Source organism: Acanthopagrus latus, chromosome 14 (assembly GCF_904848185.1).
Source record: "Acanthopagrus latus isolate v.2019 chromosome 14, fAcaLat1.1, whole genome shotgun sequence".
In the NCBI taxonomy this organism is placed as follows: Eukaryota; Metazoa; Chordata; class Actinopteri; order Spariformes; family Sparidae; genus Acanthopagrus; species Acanthopagrus latus.
In genome coordinates, this window is record NC_051052.1 from 20179241 (window position 1) to 20201803 (window position 22563).

The window sequence follows — 22563 nt, forward strand, 5'->3', positions numbered from 1 at the left end:
ATCCACGTTTGCATGAACGACTCCGACAACAGAACCATCTCGTACATTTAATATGTCCAGAATTCCTTTTGAATCAGCTCCTGGATCTGAACCAGAACCGGATCGCCCTCCATCTTTCCACCAAACGACACTTAAATCTGTTTACGAGTCTTTTCAGACGACAGACAGAAAAACAAACAGACGGAGCAGAAAACAGAGCGGGAGGAGATTTTTATTTCGAAGGCACGAAAACTTCAAAACAAGCGTCCTCCAAATGTCACGTATGCGCCAGTCGAGCGCTTCCCCTGTTTATGTGCCATATGTTTGAGTGTTCAGGAAGTGGTTTCCCTATCGCAGACCTCAGGGACAAACAGACACATTAGTCGCTCGTAAGAAACGCCGACAAAACCACCACAGTGACCCGACGTCCAACGTATGTCGGCGAATCTACAACCGCTCAGATAAAATCTAATCACGGCCTCGAAATGTTCTGCAGGAGAGGAAGCTGCTCTGAGATGATTTAAGTTCTTCATGGTCTGTTTTCTTCACTTCACTGCAGGAGGAAGTTTCACAGTTTGAGATTTTATAATGATTTATAATATAAGATGCATTCCACACGTTAACAATCTAATAATTTAATTTCTAAACAGTCGGAATGTTTTTCTTGTTGATTCATGATTTCATTATTTGTGTATTATGTTTGTTAAGTAATGAAAACCAATATGATAAATAAGTAAATGTAATAGTATTGAATAAGAGACCCTGTATAATAGGTAGCTAATTGCTTTTTTAATTATGGTGACCAAGAGGGTCAAAACACAACAACGTTCCAGAAAACACAACATTTGTATAAAACACAACAACATTTTACAAACCCCCCCCCCAATATTTTTAGTAAAACCAACTTTTATTAAACAAAACATTGCACAAAACACTTCAGTTTAGTAAACCCAACATTTAAGGAAAACACAACAATTTACAAAAAACACAATTTTAGGAAACACAACATATTTAGACAACACAACATCTTAGGAAGCACAATATTTCAGGAAACAACATTTAGGAAAACAACATTTTTAGGAAACAACAATATTCCAGAAACATTGACAGATATTTTTGGGTGAACTGTCCCTTTAAGATATTTTGTGTCAGCCTACTTTAGTTTTTAAACAACTCTTCTTAAACTAAAACATTTCTGACGTTCTTCGATCGATGGCATCAATCCTGTCTTCTCCTTGATGGCTGAAATAAAAAAGAAAAAGCAATTCTGTTCCCATCCATCAAAATTAAACGTCTCCGTGATGTAAAACCTGCTCAGTTACATAATCTGAGATGTACGAGCGGCTGTAAACGTCACACATACATTGAGGAAATTAAAATGCCAGGATGAATTAAAGACAGTTCAGATAACGAGGCGACTGCTTTATAGCTGCTGCAGGGAGCTGATGTTGAGCAAGACGCACATCTGGGACGCATCCTGACGACGGCGGTCTGAGAGCGTGTCACTGTCAGTTTGCATGACGAGGTTGTTGGCAGCAGGATAATCAGAACCAGAGGAGCAGCAGTCGGACACCGAACCTCCTCTGTGCTCCACGACTGAGCTTCACTGATAAGACCTCGTCACCAGATACTCCTGCGCCTCCCGTTAAGATTCCTTAATTCCACGTGAAAACATTCCAGCGGATATTAAAAGTGTTTCCATCGGCGTGTTTGTCTCGTCAGGGGCTGTAAAGCTGTTTTTAAATAGCAGGCGGCTTTAAAACTCTGCAGCTCGGATACAGAAGTGATTCAAACGTAAACAGAAAGACTGATGTTGGCTGCAGAGCGCCGCGCTCATCACTTCATCTCTCCAATAAAATCACCTTTCTACCAACAAGATTATGTGTGAGAACGTGTTTTAATATCCCCGTCTGTTTTTCATGACTCTTTAACTGCAGAGAGGGAGAAGAAGAAGCTTTACTTGAGTATTTAAGAGAATATTTGCGTCTCCAGAGGAAAATATTGTACTTTAGACTTGAGTGCATTTATCTGTTATTACTCTGCAGATTCAAGCTTTTAAACGGCTGTTTACAGGTAAAGAATTGTGTATTTTTAAAACAGTTTTAATGAGAAAGTCTGATATTTAAGGAAACAACAATCTTCCAGGAAACAACCCTGTTCACGAAACACGTAACATTTCATAAAGCGCGATGAAATATGAGAAGACGACATTTCAGAAAACTTTTTACAAACATGAAACATGAAACATGAAACATCTGCTCGACTGTTTGTTTGTTTTTTATAACTCTAGAAATCTCTTTGAACACACTATTGTGTAAAAGTTATTATTTCTTCAAATATACACAGATTGTGAAGATAAGAGTCGTAGTCGTCTGCGTATTGTGTTAAAGATATCCACTAAAATTAGCAGCTAACCAGCTAGCTAGCGCTGGTGAGTCCAAGTCTACAGTCTGACCGCTAGCTGCATGGCTAACTGAGCTAACAAGCTAACGGCAGCTACAGTTAGAAGATACTCTGGTAATCTGTCATGTTTCACCTTTAAGGGATCTTTTTGACTTTTCTTTATAGATTTTCAAATTATTAACGCTCGTGCTCGTTTAAAACGGCATAGAACCAGATGACTGAGACGAGACTGAGTCGTATGAAATAAATAAATATAATCAAACAAAAACAGTAACTTTGTTATTCCGAGTCAAAGAATAATGTTTTAAAGAAACACAAGTGCACACTGAGGTGAACTCTTCTGAGATCATCTCGTTCGTGTTGTTGATTAAATCCACGTGTTTTCTGCACAAGAAACTGAAGACAGATTTTTCAGAGTTCAGAATAAACCTCCCGATGTTTTACAGGCCGGCGAACGTCCGATAAAAGATTTACGGATGGCGAAAAACCAAGATAACAAACATCCAACACAAACTCTCACATAAACTGCAGACAGAAAACATTTGACTTCTGGTGCTTTCAGGACATTTTACTCGCTAAATATTTGTTTGCTGCTGCAGAACTACGTTCTTGAACGCAGCTTCGTCCCTCTGCCATTATTTCTTCCATTTCTGCTGAGAAAACAGTCTGTAAAAATCTTCAAAGGAGAAACAGATAAAAAACCACTTTACTGTTTCAGATCTCGGCCTCATTCGTTGGTTTATATATCAGACGGCGCTCCAGATGAGCCAATAAATAGCAATCAGCCTCTCGTTTATAACAAACCTGCGACTTGACCCTCATCTGACAGCGACCATGAACAGTCCAGTGGAAAGATGATGCCCCATAATCTGATCAGCCCCGAGCGAGCTGCATCCTGTGTGGGCGTCTTCACTCAGGATCTCCATCATCGTCGCCAGCGCTTCACTGAAGTTTAACCAGGTGGAGGTCGGTGATCCCCAACCACGTCACCTCACAGGGAGCGCTGGACTTCATCTGAGGGGGTTCAGCGTCATCATGACGTAGATAAACACAATGTGCTTTTCTTTAAATATCACTCCATCAGAGTTGGAAGCTTTTTTTTCAGACTCTCTCCGGCACACAGATGTTGAAAACCTCTTTACATCATCCGCCAGATGTGTTTGAGTGTATGCATGCGAGGGAGGGTTGTGGAACATGTTTCTCTTTTTTTTTCTCCCCTTCCTGAAATCTACGCAGATAACGATGAACTCCTCGGAGGGTTTAACAGCCGTGCAGGTGCACTCTGGGTAATGCAAACGCCACTTAATCATCATAATGGATTTTCCATCGGAGAGAGACAGCCGGCGAGAGAGACGAGCACAGACGGTTTGTGTTGTGACTCGTCTGCAACCCTCCAGATGTTTGTGAAGCTTTGAACCAGAACTTCATATTTCACAAAGAGAACAAATAGCTGCAATAAGAATGATGGATCACTGCGAACTGCATGCAGCAAACTAATAGAAAAGCAATAAAGGGACACCAGGGAGTGAGATTAAACATATACTGTGGAAGAAAATCAGATTGTGAAGGCGACACGACAGAGAACCAGATATTATTACAGGAGCGACGGAACAGTCGTGTTAAAGTCAAGATGTTTATTAGAAGAAAGGCTGCTGGAAGTCAAAGTGTTAAAATTCATTAACTCACCAAAACAGTGACAATAAAAGAGGAACTGTCTCAGAATTAAAGATTTGGACCTGACGGGACGACGGTCTGGATCCAGTTTGAGTTTTGTCTCGATTCTCACATGATGTTCGTCAGTTTGTTGAGATTAAAGTCGAACGTCGTGTAGTTTTGTGTTAAAGCTCAGAACACGTCAGCAGAAGCAACGTGGAGCCAACTGGGCTCAGAGAAGGTCGTCAACAAGATGAACGTCACAGTAAATCTGACAGCTGCAGTTCTGTGAGAGGAGAGCTGGTTCTGGTTCTGGTTCTGTGTAGCTGCTGATAGACGTCTTTATGATGACGTATTTCATGACTTTGGTTTCTAACCAACAGTGTCGTTAGTGACGTCGTCTCCTAGATCCTGTACAGGACCAGCTCACAGAACAGAACCAGAACCAGCTCTCCTCCAACAGAACTGCAGCTGTCAGATTTACTGTGACGTTCATCTTGTTGACGACCTTCTCTGAGCCCAGTTGGCTCCATGTTGGTGTCGGTGAGACGATGTAGTTCACTGAGCGCTTTAACACGAAACTACATGAGGTTTAACTTTAATCACAACAAACTGAAACTTCATTAACTTTTAAACTGACGACGTTTCTACAACTTGCAGCATCACATGATCCCAGAGCTCAGGTGTCCCACCTGGAGCGTGATGATGATGATGATGATGATGATGATGATGATGTTGGAACATGATCCCTCACCACAGGAAGAATTCAGCTTTTTCTATTTGATAAGTTATTTTGGTTTGTAACTGTGGTTTCACTTAAATCACTGAAAGATACAGAATCATGAACCTGCTGTTCATCATGTGGACGATGTCGCCGTCTGCTGGTCGAACGACGCAACTGTTGCTGTGACTGCTGTGTGATGAAACATCTGGGGCCAGATGTTCAGTGTAAACGATGCTGTGGAGGTTATTTTCTGCCAGCTAGAGGAAGAAGATGGATGACAACTTGAAGCCTTGATAAAATAACAAACATCACATGGAGTGAAGATTTCTCCTCCGCAGCCTGTTAACTTAATTTCACAATGAACAACATGAGACCAGAGAACAATAATGGGAATTTAATTGTAGATAATTTACAAAAATATATATATATAAAAAAAAACATTTAAAAACTATTTCCCCACAGTGTTGAGCTGAAAACAAAAGAGCGTCAGTCTGTAGAAATGATAGAAAAGTTCACAGAGCTGCAGTTTTTAGTTTTTATGTATCAGAAGAGACGTGAACACGAACATCAGCACTAACCAGCAGACAGTCGTCTCTGGACATTTTAAACACAACTCACAAGTTACTTTTTCATCTCTTTCATCCTGGAACACTGTGTTGGTGTTGTGGAAACGCAATTTTTATAATTTTTTTTTGTTTAATTTCAACCTCACTTTAACAAAGAAACAAACCTGGAAAAATAATGTTTTGGAAGAATAATGTCAGAAAAAAGACTTAAAAAAAACACTTTTATTCGCTGCAAACATCAGTTTCCTTCTTTCACCAGCAGAAACTCCCAAATATAAAATAAAACACTGGTATGAAACTTTTGGGTTTATTTGTGAAATAAGTTTATTTGCATTCTTGACAAGATTTGAGCAGATTGATGCCACGTGTGTGTCTGTGCAGTAAGTGTGTAGCTGAAGCCAGAGGCTGGTTAGCTTAGCTTAGCATAAAGACTGTAAACGGGGGGAAACACTTAGCATGGCTCTGTGCAGAGGCGGCAACATCTACCCACCTGTGGAGCTCTGAGAGTTAACAACATATAACCTGTTGATTTGTGAGATGGTGGATTTTGTTGCCATGGAGACAAAGCTAAGCTAAGCTAAGCTAACTGACAGCTGATATGCTACATCTCCACCACACAAACATGAGAGTGGCGTTAATCTCCTCAACTGCTTCATCACTTTTATAGTAAAAGGTAGAAAATTCTGTAGAAAAGAAACAAAAGCAGCAACACCGACAAATGTCCTGACTGTTGTGTATCTTTGTGTATCTGCGTGTGTGTGTGTGTGTGTTAGTCGTCCAAGGCGAAGTCGTACGGCTGGAAGTCGTCTCTCAGCTGTTTGCAGCTCTCCTCCTCCTCCTCTCTGCTCTGTTTACACTCCTTCCAGTCGGCTCTAGTCGGCATGTTCAGCACCGCCTCGCTGGCCAGAACCTCCCTACACGCACACACACGCGCACGCACGCACACACACACACACACACACACACACAAAAGTTTGCAGAATCAGCTGTTAGCACTTGGACGATCACTGGATTCATTTGATACTGAAGGAAAAATGTGAAAATTCTTAAGCAGCTCCTGAAGCATCAATTTCTCTGATTTCTAAGCGGAATTACGGACATTTACTCGGAATAATCATCAAGATCCTCAGGAGCTGAACATGATGTCAGCATGTGTTTCATGTTATGAGGAGAAATCTTCTTCTTCTTTGTTCTGATTGTCTGTTACAAACCACATCCTGTCACTTCCTGATGACTAAACTCAAGTCTGCAATGACGAGTTAAGTTACTGCAGACAAGCACAACGATTATTAGATTTTATTGAATCTCCCCTTGTGATGTCAGTTCTCTCTGAATGGATCTTCAGACATAATTACTTAATAAACTTTAAACTATATTCATTTCCTCTTGTCGTCGCTCACTGTTTTAAATGAGATCAGACATCTTTTTATGTTGAAATATCGACTCAGAAAACAAAAATAACTGACCGTGCCTTCAGATTGTTTCTGGTATTTTCTTGAATGTGAGTTCATATTTCTTCCCTCGTGAACGTAAACTGAAGGTTAAACACTGACAGTTTTGTGCTGCTCACCTTCCAAACTGCAGAGGAAAATGTTTCTGGATGCGATGGTAGAGTTTCTCTCCGGAGTCCAACTCCACGTAGAAGTACGGTGTCCCTGGAGGAGCAATCTGAACACAGCAAAGTTCATCCAGTTAATATTCTGTAACGTATTCTTGAACTCACGTGAATATATTCATGAGTGTGTGTGTGTTTAGTCATCTGTTCCAGGTGTGTGTGTGCTGTGTCTTTGCAGGCGTACCTGTTTGAGGTCGGTGTGTTCAGGGATCTCCATCAGCTCCATCTGTTGTTCCTGAGCCTGGACCATGAACGCCTCCTTGATGTCCTCTGTGGCGCAGCGGTCCAGAGGCACCGGCACCACCTGAGCAACAGGATGAAAAGAAACAGAGCTGCAACAGTTACTTGCTGGTCGTCACCTGTTCTGAGGATGGATGGCAGCATGCAGGTCGGTACCTGCAGCTGCAGGTGTTGGCTCCTGTAGTTCCTCTCGAACAGAACACAGCGCTTTCCTTTGCTCTTGTAGAAGCTCTTCAGGGCCGACTTGTACTTCTCCATCTCCACCACCACCTCTGAGCTCAGCTCCACCACGGACTGGTAGTGACCGATGGGCAGGATCAGCATGTGGTCAGGAGTCAGGCCGCCTTTAGCCATGGCCAGGTAACACTGCAATCAGAACCGGTCCTGTTCACTGTGTTCCTGTTCTCTACTACCTTGTGCTGGTTAACGATCTGTGGTTATAAACTCACGTGTGATCCGATACTGATGACCAGGTGTTTCTCCACCTGAGGGCTGGCCAGACAGAACCAGCAGGGACCGGTGGGCTGAGCTGCACACAGTGAAAGGACAACAACACATTCTGTTAGTTTACTGAGCTGATTTAAGATCCACCAACTGGATCTGTGGACCAAAACTTCTGGTCCAGTGAAAACAGATGCTGGTTCTGTTTTCCCTGGTTGGACTCACGGTGCTTGCGGGGCAGTTTGGGTTGTCCCTGGTAAGGCCCGTCTCTGTGCTGCTGGTCTTGTCCTCGTCCTTCTCCGTCCGAATATCTCTTCCTGCCGCCGCCGCGAGGACCGCCGCCGCCGCCGTGCTTGTTGCTGAGGTCGAAGAAGAACTGACCAGCCGGCTCCTGAACAGACGACAAAGAGGACGGAGAGTCTAAAATCTTCAGTTAACCATTTTCTTAATTTGAGTGACTTCAGTGGGATAGAAAAGTTAAATTATAGACCAAAAGTCTCATCTCTAAAACCGTACGACACCATTTTTACCTCCTCTGTTTCGAGGCCCGTCCTTTGTTTGTCTGTCTTGTCTTTCGCGGAGCTTCTGTACGGGTTTTCTGTCACGTCCTGCGGCTGCTTCACCAGCTCTGAGGGGTCCATGTTCTTCATGGGGATTATGTTGAAGGCGTACAAATACTGCAGCGAACAGACGGAAACTGATTCAAGGCTCAAGATATTTGTCACCTCTGAGACAAAATCGAGGAAAATATACAGTAACTTTTAAAACTTATAGCCTATTTTTGAAAATGTTCCTCATTGTTCCTGTTACAAATGTGCCAAATTAGCCGTAAGCACTTCCTGTTTACAATGTTCGCGATAATTTTCAAACAAACATCACTGGATTTCTTGGACAATGAAGAAAACTTAAAAACATGAAGATTCTAAGGCAAGTTCTGAATTGTTTTTTTTTATGTTTTCAAACTAGATTTATAGACTTTATCTGAAATAAACATCTGAGATAAAGACAACGTGAGGAAGTGCAAATCATACACACACACACACACATACACACACACACACACACCTTCTTCTTGCCGGGGTTGTTGACGGTTGCCAGGGCGATGAAGCGGCTGACGTGCTGAGCGTTTTCCTGGAGAACGACGTGATTCCTGAGGATGAAAACTCTCCATTAGATCATGAAACTGCTCATTTGGTAAAAAAAAAAAAAAAAGCAAAGCTGCAGATTTGTTGCTCCACAGGTGTTCAGCACACCTGTACGGGAGTCTTTCATAGTGAGCGCCCTCTAGTGCAGCGAAGTGGTATCGCGGTTTGAGCTTGTCGGCGAGGCTGGCGACGGAGCCGCTGCCACAGAACTTAGTGTTCACCTCCTGAAACAGAGACACGGAAACTTCCGATATCAAAACATTCCTCCTGAAGTGAAACAGTAACGTTTACAGATTCTGGACTTCCTGGTTACCGGGTTGTTTCCGTAGTGCCACACTCCTCTGGGCCACTGTGACGTCAGCAGGATGTCGACTCCTCTGAACTTGGAGCTGCTGGTCAGCGGCGCCACGAGGGCTGACAGATCTTTGGATGTGAAGCAGTGAGCCGGCGCTGGTTCCTGCAGGGCCTCCCGACCGCTGACGTAGGCAATCTGTAATCCTGACACGCCCGTGAACACACCACGCCGACCTGAAACACACAGTTATTAAATGAGCACGATGCGTCTTTTCATGATCTGTTTTTTTCTCTCTTCTGTCTTTTTTCATGGCGAGGAAGCAACAATCTTAGTCTCCGATCTTACCCAGATATGTGATGTTGTCAGCCAGCTCGCATCCGTCAGTGCTGGGGAAATTCTTCACCGTCTCCTGACTCGCTGCTCCGAGGATGTAGGTGCTGATGGGAGCTGAGGAGGCACAAAAGAGACTAGAGTCAGAAAAAGAAAACTGCTGCGTACGTTTTGATGTTTTCATGAGATTTTTCGCTTTAAGTAAAAAGAATAAATGTATCTTAAAATAAGGGGGTGTCTGACTCAACGCTGCCGTCACAGTCTCAAGCCACAGTGATGTTTTATAATCACCCACATAGACTCATTTAAGGATAACTACCTTTCTTGGCTCCGGTTTTGTACTGCTGCCACTCCGCTTCGGCCTCTGGTGTCGTCCCAAAAAACTCTCCAACACACAGCAACAACTGTGAGAGAATAAAAAGCACACAACATGAACACACAGTGTGGTTTCTGTCATACGTGTGCCAACAGAAGACAGTTCAGAATCAGATCAGCTGACTCACATCGAACTGTCCCGTCTTCTTCTGGATGGTCTGGACTCGGTTGAACAGAGCGGTCAGCTTGCCTTCAACATCCCCACACGCCAAGCTGCAAGAATACACTGTATTAATTAAATATGTCTTAATAAAATAAACATAAACACCCATTTAAATGTGCACTTAAGACTCATGGATCATTTCTGGTGGCTGACAGTTTGAGAAGAGCATCAAATACTGTAGTTTTGAACAACTCCCATCCCAAAACTCTTGGCTTTATTTACAGGCTTATCAGAATTAAATGGCGCCATGTTCGGTTGTAAACACGCACACATGGATTTTAAAGACAAACAAAACGTGACCATACTCGCCCATAAGTTCAGTAGTATTTTAATAAATGCAAGATGTCTTTCTGTAACTCTCGTATTACATTAGTGTAAGATTACAAGTGTGCATGAGGCAGGTTCATATTTTTGAATAACAGATGTATTCTGGTGAAGTATGTACGCCGAATTTCTCGGTCCTCTCTACTGATATTGGAAATGCTTCGCCATCAAGTTTTATGTTGTATATAAATGTGCCGATGAGTAAAATCCCTTAAATCATCAACATTTTGAATGGGGTACGGCGCAAGAATTCATTCGAACCCTCGCAACGAACGAAACAACTCGACCTCGTGTTACTATTAAACTTCTAACAGACGCTCCTCTGTCCATCTTATCAACAAAAGCTTTTATTAACGTGTTTTACTGGATCGTACAGCGCCTCTGTCAACATCACGGTTCAGATAAACATGAATTAAAAACCGTCACAGATCAAACCGCCACATTTAACCACATCAAACACCATTAAATATAAAGTGTAAGTATTCATAATGTTAAACTTACACTCTCACTGGTTGCTCGCCCATGTCTTGGCGGAATTACAGCAGTAAGTGTCAAAAAGTGTGATTTGGATTGTTGCAGTTTGAACGTTGCGTTCGTCGCCGATTGTCGTCCGATCGAAACAACAGCGGAACCATTTCCGTCCCAACAAATCAAACATCGGCTGTCGACAGAATGTAGTAGAATAAATTAGACTTAATATATTCAAATTTATTTAGTGGCAACGTCGATTTTAAATATCTCCTTAACGTTATTTTAGTCAATGAATAAATATTAATAAGTCACTTTTTACCCGGACAGGTTTCGGAGCGGAGAGGCTTGGTTGCCAGGTTTGATTCTTAAGTAAAGTGAATTGTTTTGTACTCAAGGCAAATAATTTAACACTTTAACCATAAAGTTTCTACTCAAGGTGCACTTACAATATTTTTTTTACAGAGTTTTCAACCACATGCCAATGAAAATAATGTTCAAGGTGAATGATTAACCTTTATGATCAGTAAAACACTTGATGTATTTTCAGCTGATTTCGATTAAATTGTACTATATGTGAATAAAGACTTGTGTCTGTACAATCTAGTTATTAAGATGAATATAAGAATAACTAAATTGCAAGCAGAAATGGGGTTTTGATTTACACAGGCTGAGTTTTATGTGATTCAAAATTAAATATAATACTCTGGCGTGCAAGTTAGATAAGTGTTGTTTTTCCTGTTCTCGTGTGTTACTGTGAAGTCTTAAAATACCTTGTTTTGTTCAACTAACTCCAATATAATGAATTTCAAATTGTATAAAACACAGACAAAATTAAAAATTGGCGTTTATGTTTGTTAGTAAAAACAAGAAAAAAGTAGTTGCTGGTTAATTTTCTATTGATATTTTTCAGCTCTGATACAATGTTACGTTAGTCCTTAATATATAACGTGAATAAAAACAACTAATTAAATGAAAATGTAAATAAAATCCATTTGATTTTTTGTTTTAAGCTCCCATTTTACGGGTAATCTCCGTACCTGGCAACCCGCCGGCCCTGTGTCTGCCGAGCCTCCATCCTGGCACTTACCTTCATCCTGGTAACTCGCAAGTCCCCGGACCAAAAACAGGAAGTAAGTAGCCAAATCAAAAGTAAAATTCACTTTCTGTTTGGTAGTCGGAGCCTGGGGGGACGCGGAGAAAGCTAAAAGTGGGAAAAATCGAGAATAAAGCGCCAGAACGCCGTCAAACAGCACAGACGCCATAAGCTTCACCTTGTCGACTAACATGGCGCCGGAGGATTTTCGTCTTTCTTTTAGCTGGATGCAAACGGTTAGCATGAGAGCTTCAGCCGGGAGCGGGAGACTGTCTGTCTCCCTTAAAAATGTCAGATACACAGCTACATTCCTGCGTTTGTCTGTTTGAACCAGAATACTTTGAGTTTTCTGAAGGTTTTGGTTGTTTGCATCACAAAGTGACGCATCCATGCCAGTGTCTTCGGCAGTGTTCCAAATAGTGATGGACGGGACCTCACGCCAAACTCCATTTAAAAAAAGACCAATTCTACATAATCTTGATGAATGCCAGCAGTAAACACACTGCTGATCTTGACTTGATGTAAAACCTTTTAAAAGTGATCAAACCTTTAATTTGGCGTACATACTGTCCAACAAGCACAACATATTAGGACAAATTATGGCCAATCAATCTAACAGTTGGGGCAACGTTTGCCCTGGAAAGCAATGGAGGGCGGTAGCGAGCACATTAAACTCAGTACACAGTTTTAGAGTTGAACTGAAATTACTTTGTTATAAATATTTCACTTCTCAGCCGAATTTAGCGTTTCCATGTATAGATAAATATTATGTCATAAGTGCAGGTGTGGGAGTTGAACGTCATAGCTTGTATGCAATTTAGGTTTAAATAGGTGTATTTTGTAAGGGAATTTGGTGTGGACTCCATCCTCATCCTAATCCTCATTATAACTTGATTTAATAGCTTATAGGAAGCAACCAGAGCCCACTCCATACATTTAGATGTTTATTACTATATCTTTATGTGTGTCAGTCTGTTCTGACATAAAACTGTGGACATTAGATATCAGTCACTGTGTTTTATTGATCACCAGGAGCAGGATGAGCTCAGCTGCAGAGGAGGAGGCTGCAGTGTTGGAAACCGTCAAGTCTGTCACACTCACACAGGACAGCGATGGAAGCATCATCCTGCACTGCCCTCCTAATGGTGGGTCACACACACACACACAGAGTTATTAAAGTTTAATAATAGTTGTAGTTTGTATTCATGTTTATCAAAAAGCACCAGACTTCATTCAGCTTTTAGGCAAATTAAGCTGAGAAATTACTCAATATTTCTACTGCACTTTTTCAGATTTTAATCACCTTTGTCCAAATTTATACTTTAAATGGTTTTAACAAGTTGAAAGTGTGTGTGTGTGTGTGTGTGTGTGTGTGTGTGTGTGTGTGTGTGTGTGTGTGTAGATGAGGACTCGGAGCCCCTTCAGAAGAAACTGCGTCTCTCCACAGACGAACAGGACGACACGGACACGCCTCAGTTCTCTGTGGTCACCTTACCGAGTAAGACACATTTTGTATTTGTGTCTCTGACATGAAGTTTAACCCCGACATCCTAAACTTTGTGGGTTTTTTGAGCCACTTTTAGTCACTTTCTTGATTCTTTTTCTCTCGTCAGTGTCGGAGAACGATGAAGGCTTCGAGGTGACGATGACGGCCACGGCGGACGCTGATCTCTCAGAGGACGGAGTCGCTCAGATTCAGGTCCTTTCCTTCTGCTTCTCCTTCTTAATTGCTTCTACACCCCTTAATTTTAGAGTTCCCCTAAATCAGCCGGATAGGAGCTACTTTATAGATGCATTGAGACACACCAAACCTCATTCAAAAATGTGATAAATTAAGCTGGAGACAGTGATTGGTTTTCACAGGTTAGTGTGTGTTTGTTTGTGTAGATTCTGCAGGATGATGAAGATGCTCCTTCACCCAGTCAGAAGGCGGAGGTGTCGGCCGTCAGTCAGGCCTGGTTCACAACCAAAGAAGACAAAGACACACTGGCTAACAAAGGTAAACACAGCTGACATCTACATGGAGACAGACACACAACCAGAGCTGAACAAGTACTTTATTTTATATTCCCCTAGAAAGACTTTAGAATTAGTTTTTACTGTAGATAATAATCAATTCATGCAGGATAAACTTATTTCTTCTCAACCATAAGAAGTAAACAAGAAATAATGAAAATGTGAAGTTTAGTATTCAACATTTCTTCCTGCTCAGGTCATAAGTGGAAGCAGGGCATGTGGTCGAAAGAGGAAATCGACATTCTGATGAGCAACATCGATCAATATGTGAAGGTACGTTCTGTCGCGTCAGCCATCTTTGATTCTCTTTAACGCACCTGAAGACGCCTGCGATACGTGTCAGACATATTTTGTATGACTGACTCTGTGTGTGTGTGTTTCAGGGCCGAGGCATCGAAGACCCGGCTGAGATCATTTTTGAGATGTCCAAAGAGGAGAGGAAGGATTTCTACCGCTCGGTGGCTCAGGGTCTAAACAGGCCGCTGTTCGCCGTCTACAGACGAGTTCTACGAATGTACGACAACAGAAACCATGTCGGCAAGTGAGTGTGTGAAGAAAAGACGACAGAGAACACAACACAACTTTGTTCCCTTCCCAGTTTGTAATGATTTATTTCGTGTTTCCCCCCTGAAGGTACACTCCTGATGAGATAGAGAAGCTGAAAGCGTGAGTCAAACTTCTTTGGGTTTTGTTTTTAGCGTTTAAGTGTTTTTGAAATGTACATTTATATGTTGTGTTTGTATCCAGGCTGAGGGAGAAACACGGCAACGACTGGGCGACCATCGGCGCCGCTCTGGGTCGGAGCGCCTCTTCTGTTAAAGACCGCTGCCGACTGATGAAGGACACCTGCAACACAGGTGAGGAGGATCAAACTGAGTCTGATATTTTACATTTGTTCACTTTCATCCAGTATTTAAAATAAACAGTCACGGAGAATGTTAAAGGAAACTGAAACCTGACATCTTAAAGGAATAATTCACCCAAATATTCAGTCATTTTCTCCTTGTAAACGATTATTACAGATTGTGAGAAGTTGGTGTTTTTTTATAACATTATTTTTCTGTTTTCTACCTGTTTTTTTTTTTTTTTTTGTTCTTAAACAGGTAAATGGAGTGAGGAGGAGGAGAGGCGTCTCGCTGAGGTCGTGTATGAGATGGCGGGCGTGTCGCCGGGGTCGGCGGTCACGGGAGGCGTTTCCTGGGCGACGGTCGCCGATCAGGTTCGCACGCGCTCAGAGAAACAGTGTCGGTCGAAGTGGCTGAACTACCTGAACTGGAAACACAGCGGAGGAACTGAGTGGATGAAGGAGGACGACCTCAACCTCATACGCAGGTGTGTGTGTGTGTGTGTGTGTGTACTACTATAAATACATCTACTTTACAAACAACATGAATCTGTGACGTGTGTTTCAGGATATCCGAGCTGGAGGTGGAGGACGAGAATGAGATCAGGTGGGAGGATCTGGCAGGAGGGTGGAGCAGCGTCCGGTCGCCTCAGTGGCTGCGATCCAAGTGGTGGAGCATCAAGAGACAAGTAGCCAATCACAAGGACATCCCCTTCAGTGGTAAACACACACACGCACACACACACTTTAATCAGATGTGGAAAACGTGTTCAGATCCTTCAGTTAGAAATGACCCTGTGTGTGTCGTCAGTCCTCCTGAAGGGTCTCCAGGAGCTGATGGCGTCCTCGCAGACTTCATCCGGACCAGGAAGTCCCTCCTCCTCCTCGCTACAGATCCGACTCACCCGATTAGAGGAGAGCGGCGGCAGCCCCGCCCCCAGCTCCGTGGCGGCGCTGCAGATTCCCGTCCAGATCCCGCTGCAGATCACACACCTGGGTGAGACTTGCTGTAACGTGTGTGTGTGTGATGGTTTTTGTCCTTTTGTGTGTGTGTGTGATCACTTCCTGACAGTCGACTCAGTGTGTTTGTCCTCCAGCGTCCGACTCTTCAGCAGCAGCCAGCGACAGTGAGACCATCACTCTGAACACAGGAGCCCTGCAGACCTTCGAGATCCTGCCGGTGAGAACAACTCAGTTTCATTTCGTTTCACTTCGTCTTCACGTGATGTTGAACCAGAGGTCATGTTGACGGAATATTTAAAACACTGACTGAAGTTTGTTTGGCTGGTCGAATTGTCATTCCAGGCTACAGCAGGTGAAACGAGTTCAGTTTCTTAAATTTCTTTAGATTTACGAAGCAGATCAGTGTATTTCAGGCACACCGTCCGTCTTCTAAGTTAATGAGTTCAGCAGCACCTCACATCTGGTGTTTATCAGCTCTCACCTGACAGCACCTGGTGTAAAAAGTTCACAGATAATTTTCCTCGTCTTGTCTTTCTCCTCCAGTCCTTCCACCTGCAGCCCACCGGCACCCCGGGGACATACTACCTCCAGACGACGTCCAATCAGGGCCTGCCGCTCAGCCTCTCCACCAGTCAGGGCCTTCCGCTCAGCTTGGGCAACAACAGCACGGTTACCCTGACGACGGGCTCGTCTCCCTCATCACACGAACACATCATCCTCCACAGCCTGTCGGTGTGTGTCTGCACAGTGTTTCTGATGTTTGTTTGGCTGTTTGTTCGTCACACCTCACCGTGTGTGTGTGTGTGTGTGTGTTTTCAGACGGACGGCCTCTGCTCCAGCGACGGCGTCATCATCCAGACGGTCACCTCCGACCCCGCCGCCTCAGACCCCCTCGGCCAATCACAGCTGGTCGTGGAGACGGAGGGGCAGAGTCAGGAGGACCACCTGGAAGCCACGAGTCTCCTGGAGGGTTCAGAGGGCGTCGTCACGGAAACGCAGGAGCCACTGACGGATGACTTCACTGACAAGGTACTTCCTGCATCATACACATGCTTTTACTTTGAAAAGACTCACTATAGAGACATTCTTTTATCTTGGTTATTGTTCAGTTATTGAACCTTTTCTCTCCTGTTGTGATGTGAAAGGTAATAATTCTTAATATATGGATGCAAACGGGGTGGACAAAATAATAGAAATAGAAACACGTGGAATGTAAGCTTAACCACAGAGCTGTTGTTTATTACACTGCATTACATTTTAAAGTCTTCGTGCTTTTCAGGAGCTGAGTTCCCCGTCTGTAGAAGGTCCAGTGGTGCATTCTGGGATAACATCTGAAAGCGCCGTACTGATCGTGTCTCCTCCCAACATCAGCAGCACACTGACAGGTAACACACACACACAGAAAATATGTATTTACACAAAGTAAACAAAAGGTAGAAGCTCTTCTTCCTTGAGTCCAGTCACGTTGACAGACAGACAGACAGATATTGTGTGATCAGAAATCATCTGAAGAACCTCCGACACATTTTAGTTGTTTCTCTGTCCACAGATCCGATCTTGGAGAACCAGGAGGGCTCCGACTGAGCTGAGCTGCTGCTGCGGCAGGCGGAGATCAAACGATGGACCACAGCAGGATACAGAAGCCCTGCAGGGGCGAGTGAAACATGTTTTCTCTCTGGTGATGCATTTTCCTAAATCTGGTCTGAACTGTTTTAAGTTTATAACTTGAGAACTGTTTTCCATCTGTGTGAACACATGAAAGAATATTACCAGGTGACTGTTTTGCTTTTTGTATCTGTATTTACTGGAGTGAATGATGATTGTGATTGTAATGTAATATCTATTTAGGGTGGCGTCCTTCAGCCTCTTGTGGTCAAAATGAATATTACAATAACAAACGGTGAGGAAACTGAGCCTTACAAAAAAGAAAAAGAACAAGAAATATGAGAAACAAATTCAGATCAGACTTGGAAAATGATTCACCAGAAAGAAATGTCTTCACTCCATAGAAGAAGGCAACTTCCTGTCTCTTCTTCTTCTGTGGTGAAGTACCAGCTGCGGCACACCTGTCTGCTCCTCTCCTGTTTAAAACCAGCATGTGAACACATGAAAACAGACGTAAATGAAACAGAACTTTGGACTCTGGGTGAAGCTTGATGTGTTTAAAGCTTCGTACTGAACCCCTGGATGAAATGTGAAACCTGCGCTGCTCGAGCCCGGACATCACCAGACGTCCTCTCAGCCTCTCAAGTGCCAAAGAGACTCTACAGGCTGTGATGACATGAACTGACCCTCTCTCCTTACAGACGCCATATTCATGTATAATTATGTAAACATCAAAGAAAAATGTAATGATTCTCCTTTTGTTGTGGATCATGTGATTATGACATTAAACTATTTCAATTTGTTTTAATTTTATTGAAATGATGATTGGTTGTGTGAGATGTTAACGTCCAGTCTCACATCCACAGCAGCTGAGCGTCCAAATCAGCAGCTAAACTACTTCATGTATTTAGCCTGTATTTGTTGACATGTTGGCTAATGGGTGCCATTTAATGTATGCCGAATTGTCTATTAGTACTTCCTGGTTACAATGGACCCATAAACGTACCGACAACTATAACTAGATTAGTTAAATACGGAAGAAAACTTAAAAATTTGAAGATTCCAGGGCAAGTTTTGAAGCGTCTCTTTTCTATGATTTTTAGACTGTCAGTCCAAATCAGCTACATAGAAAACATGAAAAGCACGTCAAACGTGCTGTTCTGTGTCCTTAAAAGTATGCCAATAAGCTATTAGCACTTCCTGATTGCAGTTGCGTCAGGAATGCAGACATCAGGATTACTTAAGTACTGAAATAAACCTACAAATGTGAAAATTCCAGGGTGAGTTCTGAACTGTCTTTTTTCTCTGATTTCTAAGTGGATTTATGTACATTTATAAGCGATAGCGAAGCATCTTTTTCTCTTTGATTTCTCAGATGTCCAAATCAGCTACATGAAAAATAAATACATTTGTCTAATGTGCGGTTCTGTGTCATGGAAAGTATGCCGAATTAGTCCTTAGCACGTCCTGATTGTAGTGTGAACATTTATCTGCACGAGTATCACTGAATCGCTTACACACTGAAGAAAACCTAAAAATGTAAAAATTCCAGGGCGAGTTTTGAATGGGCTTTTTCCTCCGCTTTCAAAGCGGCTTTATGGACATTTATCCATGATGGAGATAAGAAATAACGATATCCATGAAAAGCTGAAGTCATCCTGAATTAAAATGATAGGTTTAAATAGCTGTCTGCTCACATTCGACAGCGTTTTGAAGTAGGTGCCATAACGTCCTCCTCACAGCCTCAGCAGCTGAGCGTCCAAATCAGCAGTCTAACCACGTCATGTTCTTAGATGGTGCCGCTTAAAGTATGCCGAATTGTCTATTAGCACTTCTTCTTTGCAATGAAATCAGGAACGCACCGTCAACTATCACAGCATTAGTTGAATACTGAAGAAAACCTAAAAATGTGAAGAATCCAGGGCAAGTTCTGGAGTGTCATTTTTCCTATGATGACTGTCCAAAACGGCCGCGTGAAAAATAAATAAACTCATCAAAAGTGCAGCTCTGTGTCATGAAAAGTATGTTGAATTAGCAATTAGCACGTCCTGATTATAGTGTGTCCATTTTTTGTATCACTGGATCACTTAAATACAGAAGAAAACCTAAACATGTGCAAATTCCAGGGCGAGTTCTGAAGCATCTGTTTTCTATGATTTCAGAGCTGAGCGTCCAAATCAGAAGCCAAACTACTGCATTGAAAATAATAAAGCTTGTTGAATGTGTGATTTCGATATGATTTAAAGTATGCCGAATTTAACAACTCCCGACTGCAGTGTCCCCATGAACGTATAATAACTATCAGTGGATAGCACAGGAAAAAGAGGCCTCAGAAACTGAACTGGAAGTCTCACATCTTTAGGTTTTCTTCAGTATTTAACTTCTCCCGGGATCGTTGTCTGGATATCATAGAAATCATAGAAAAGCCACACTTCAGAACTTGCCCTGGAATCTTCACATTTTTAAGTTTTCTTCGGTAATAAACACATCCAGTGATACTTCCTTGGATCCACTGTAAACAGGAAGTGCTAATAGACTATTCGGCATACACCAATTAGCCAAAATATCAAAATTATTAAGTAGTTTTGTCGCAGATATGGTAAGTACTGGAATTCATAGAAAGAAGAGGCTCCAGAACTTGCCCTGAAATCTTCACATTTTTAAGTTTCCTTCAATACTAAATTCATCCAGTGACATTTCTAGGCACAGCCATGGTTCCATTGTGATCAGGAAGTGCTGATAGACAGTTCGGCATACTTTGAATGGCACCAATTGGCCAGCACGTCAACAAATACAGGCTAAAGTCGTGGTTCGACTGCTGCTTTGGACGCTCAGCTGCTGTGGATGTGAGGCGCAACTCCAGGAGGATGTTATGGCAGCTAATTTTCTAAGTCAAAACTCACTTAGCCAGAGAAAACGCACAGTCTCTGCTCCAGTATTAGTCTATTAGCAAGGAAACATATTTATAAAGGCTAACACAGAGCACTGAGAGGATACACATGTGAACCACACCGCAGTAATGATCTTTAATCTCAGTTATAAACACCATATCACGCTCTTAATGTGATCCTGTGCACAGTATTAACTCCCTGCATTTAAATTAAACACACATAAGTTTAAAACCATGGTAGTTATTGCAAAGTCCGCCTAGCATAGCGGCTAATTGGCGATTAGCATTTTGCCGCTAGCATACTGATTTGATATCAGGTCAGTCATTCGCACATAACCATGTTACTTATCATAATGATGTTACAGCATTGAATATAAACGCTTACCTAGCAAGGAAACATCATATTTGTAAAAGAACTGAAGACAGGCTAACATAGAGAGCCGACACACCTGTGAACTACATCTGTGAACTACACCGCAGTAAAGATCCTCTGAGCCCGCGGTCTCTGCTCGAAGCGCCATTTTATTGGCTGCCGTATTATGACACCGTCGTAAACTTAAAGGGCATGACACAAAACAGTTCTAACTGAAGATATCAGCTTACTGTAACTACAGCTTGGTTACAAATAGACAGATATTAAAGACATCATTTTAATTCAGAGTGACTTCAGCTTTTCAAGGATATCATTATTTCTCATCGCCATCGTGGAAAAAAGACCATTCAGAACTCGCCCTGTAATTTGTATATTTTTAAGTTTTCCTCAATATATAAGCGATTCAGTAGACTTATGTGCAAACAAATGACCACTTTACAATCTGAGTGTGCTAATGGCTAGATTGGCGTACTTTTCATGACACAGAACATGACATTAGACGAGTTTCTTTATCTTTCATGAAGCCGATTTTGAAATTCGTCTAAGAAATCAAAGAAACACGTATCAGAATTTGCCCTGGAATGCTCAAATTTTTAGGTTTTCTTCCGTATTTAACTAATCGAGTCCAGTTGTCGGTACATCCATGGGTTTACTGTACACAGAACGTGGTAATAGACAATTCGGAATACTTTTAATGGCACCAATTGGCCAAAATGTCAAGAAATACAGGCTAAGTACACGAAGTAGTTTGGCCGCAGATTTCGCGGGTCAGCCGCTGTGAATGTGACGCGCAACTCCTTGAAAACATTATGGCAGCGAATTTTGGAAGTTATGCCTTTGTCATATTTCAACACATATAACTGAAGTACATTAGTCTAATTAATTGTCACTTAAACGTTTAAAGGCTCTCATTATCTCTCTTGTCCATTGCGATCAAACGTCCATAAATCGGCCTTCAAATCATAGGAAAAAACCCATTCAGAACTTGCCCTAGAATCTTCACATTTTTAGATTTTCTATAGTATTTAACGAATCCAGTGATAGTCGCCGGCACATATATGTGTCATTTGTAAACAAGAAGTGCTAATAGACAATTCGGCATACTTTTAATGACACCAGTTACCCATTCTGGCCATTAATTGTCTAATAATAGTTGCATTTTGCAGTGCAGCTTTCGACTTTCATATAAATTTGGCTGGATTAGTTTAATACTTAATCACTCTTAAAAATGTGTCGATTCTCAGGCAAATTCTGAAGCGTATACTTTCACTACGATTTCTGAGCAGATTCCAGGACAACGAACAAAAACACGAGATTACAACACAGTTCGTTTAATCTTCTAGTTTTTAAAAGTGGAGCTCTTCGTTTGAACCACAAGGAGGCAGTGTTGCCAAATATTTGTGTCCACATGCTGCAGATCTCAACAGTTACTGTTAAGATTAACACATTTAAATACAGTTAACTTTAAATATCAGCAGTTTGCTCTCTCTCTCTCTCTCACACACACTTTTTAAAAAGTAGATATATTGCAAAGACAAATAACTGTACAAATATAAATACTTACCAAACTGCATGAAGAGGTGCCACTGAATACCTCTTCAATCATCATTTTAATGCTAGAAGAGGAAGACAAATATTCATGAATGATTTATTTTTGTGTCCCTCTAAAGTTTAGCAGGACTTCTGATGGAGGAGTGAAAGAGGAACTGAACTCTGAAGAATGTTTTGTCTCTGGGTGTGACCAACTTTCTGTTTGGTACACAAGCCCAAATGAAGAAGGACGAATGAAGAAATCTCTAAACAAATGTTGGTCAAATTAAAAACAATTCATGCATTTCTTTCAACTGTGAAACTAATTTTTCACTGGGCAGATTTTGTGCAAAAAACATAAACGTGTTTTTAAAACATTAGAATTTCAACTCAGCTTTACTGATTTTTACAATTCTGACTTGGAAAGACACAATAATCTGACTCCACATCAGTTTCTGAGCCTCCACACATGTTAAAGTTTTACAGCATCGTGAAACATGAAACAGAAAGAAGCAACAACACGAC

At 42.0% G+C, this 22563-nt stretch overlaps 2 protein-coding genes and 1 long non-coding RNA gene across 7 annotated transcripts; 1 reads left to right on the top strand and 2 right to left on the bottom strand.

Annotated features, from left to right (window-relative positions):
- Nucleotides 1-5618: 5618 nt before the first annotated feature.
- cwf19l1 (CWF19 like cell cycle control factor 1) lies at nucleotides 5619-10911 on the bottom strand. Its single transcript, XM_037121446.1, has 14 exons — nucleotides 10755-10911; nucleotides 9895-9979; nucleotides 9711-9795; nucleotides 9407-9508; nucleotides 9080-9294; nucleotides 8875-8990; nucleotides 8687-8771; nucleotides 8152-8298; nucleotides 7847-8012; nucleotides 7630-7709; nucleotides 7337-7546; nucleotides 7125-7244; nucleotides 6896-6993; nucleotides 5619-6239 (listed from the first exon to the last, which is right to left on the bottom strand). The coding sequence occupies exons 1-14, from the start codon at nucleotides 10775-10777 to the stop codon at nucleotides 6095-6097; spliced, it is 1677 nt and encodes a 558-aa protein (XP_036977341.1). The 5' UTR covers nucleotides 10778-10911; the 3' UTR covers nucleotides 5619-6094.
- Nucleotides 10912-11738: 827 nt separating this feature from the next.
- dmtf1 (cyclin D binding myb-like transcription factor 1) lies at nucleotides 11739-18058 on the top strand. Of its 5 annotated transcripts, XR_005078861.1 has the most exons (19): nucleotides 11739-11854; nucleotides 12850-12962; nucleotides 13220-13315; nucleotides 13431-13516; nucleotides 13705-13816; nucleotides 14030-14106; nucleotides 14217-14374; nucleotides 14467-14499; nucleotides 14581-14690; nucleotides 14937-15165; nucleotides 15246-15397; nucleotides 15489-15674; nucleotides 15775-15857; nucleotides 16184-16372; nucleotides 16460-16669; nucleotides 16920-17025; nucleotides 17190-17318; nucleotides 17489-17540; nucleotides 17650-18058. XR_005078861.1 is itself a non-coding variant. In XM_037121444.1 (17 exons), exons 2-17 carry the CDS (start codon nucleotides 12857-12859, stop codon nucleotides 17222-17224), a joined length of 1968 nt encoding a protein of 655 aa, XP_036977339.1. In that variant the 5' UTR covers nucleotides 11739-11854; nucleotides 12850-12856; the 3' UTR covers nucleotides 17225-18058. The 5 variants fall into 5 exon arrangements, 2 of the variants coding, with proteins under 2 accessions (XP_036977339.1, XP_036977340.1); XR_005078859.1 differs by having other exon boundaries at nucleotides 17190-17540; XR_005078860.1 differs by having other exon boundaries at nucleotides 17489-18058.
- LOC119032367 lies at nucleotides 16852-20670 on the bottom strand. Its single transcript, XR_005078864.1, has 4 exons — nucleotides 20521-20670; nucleotides 17624-17721; nucleotides 17156-17285; nucleotides 16852-17018 (listed from the first exon to the last, which is right to left on the bottom strand). It is a non-coding gene; the product is annotated as an uncharacterized LOC119032367 (long non-coding RNA).
- Between the last annotated feature and the right edge of the window lie 1893 nt (nucleotides 20671-22563).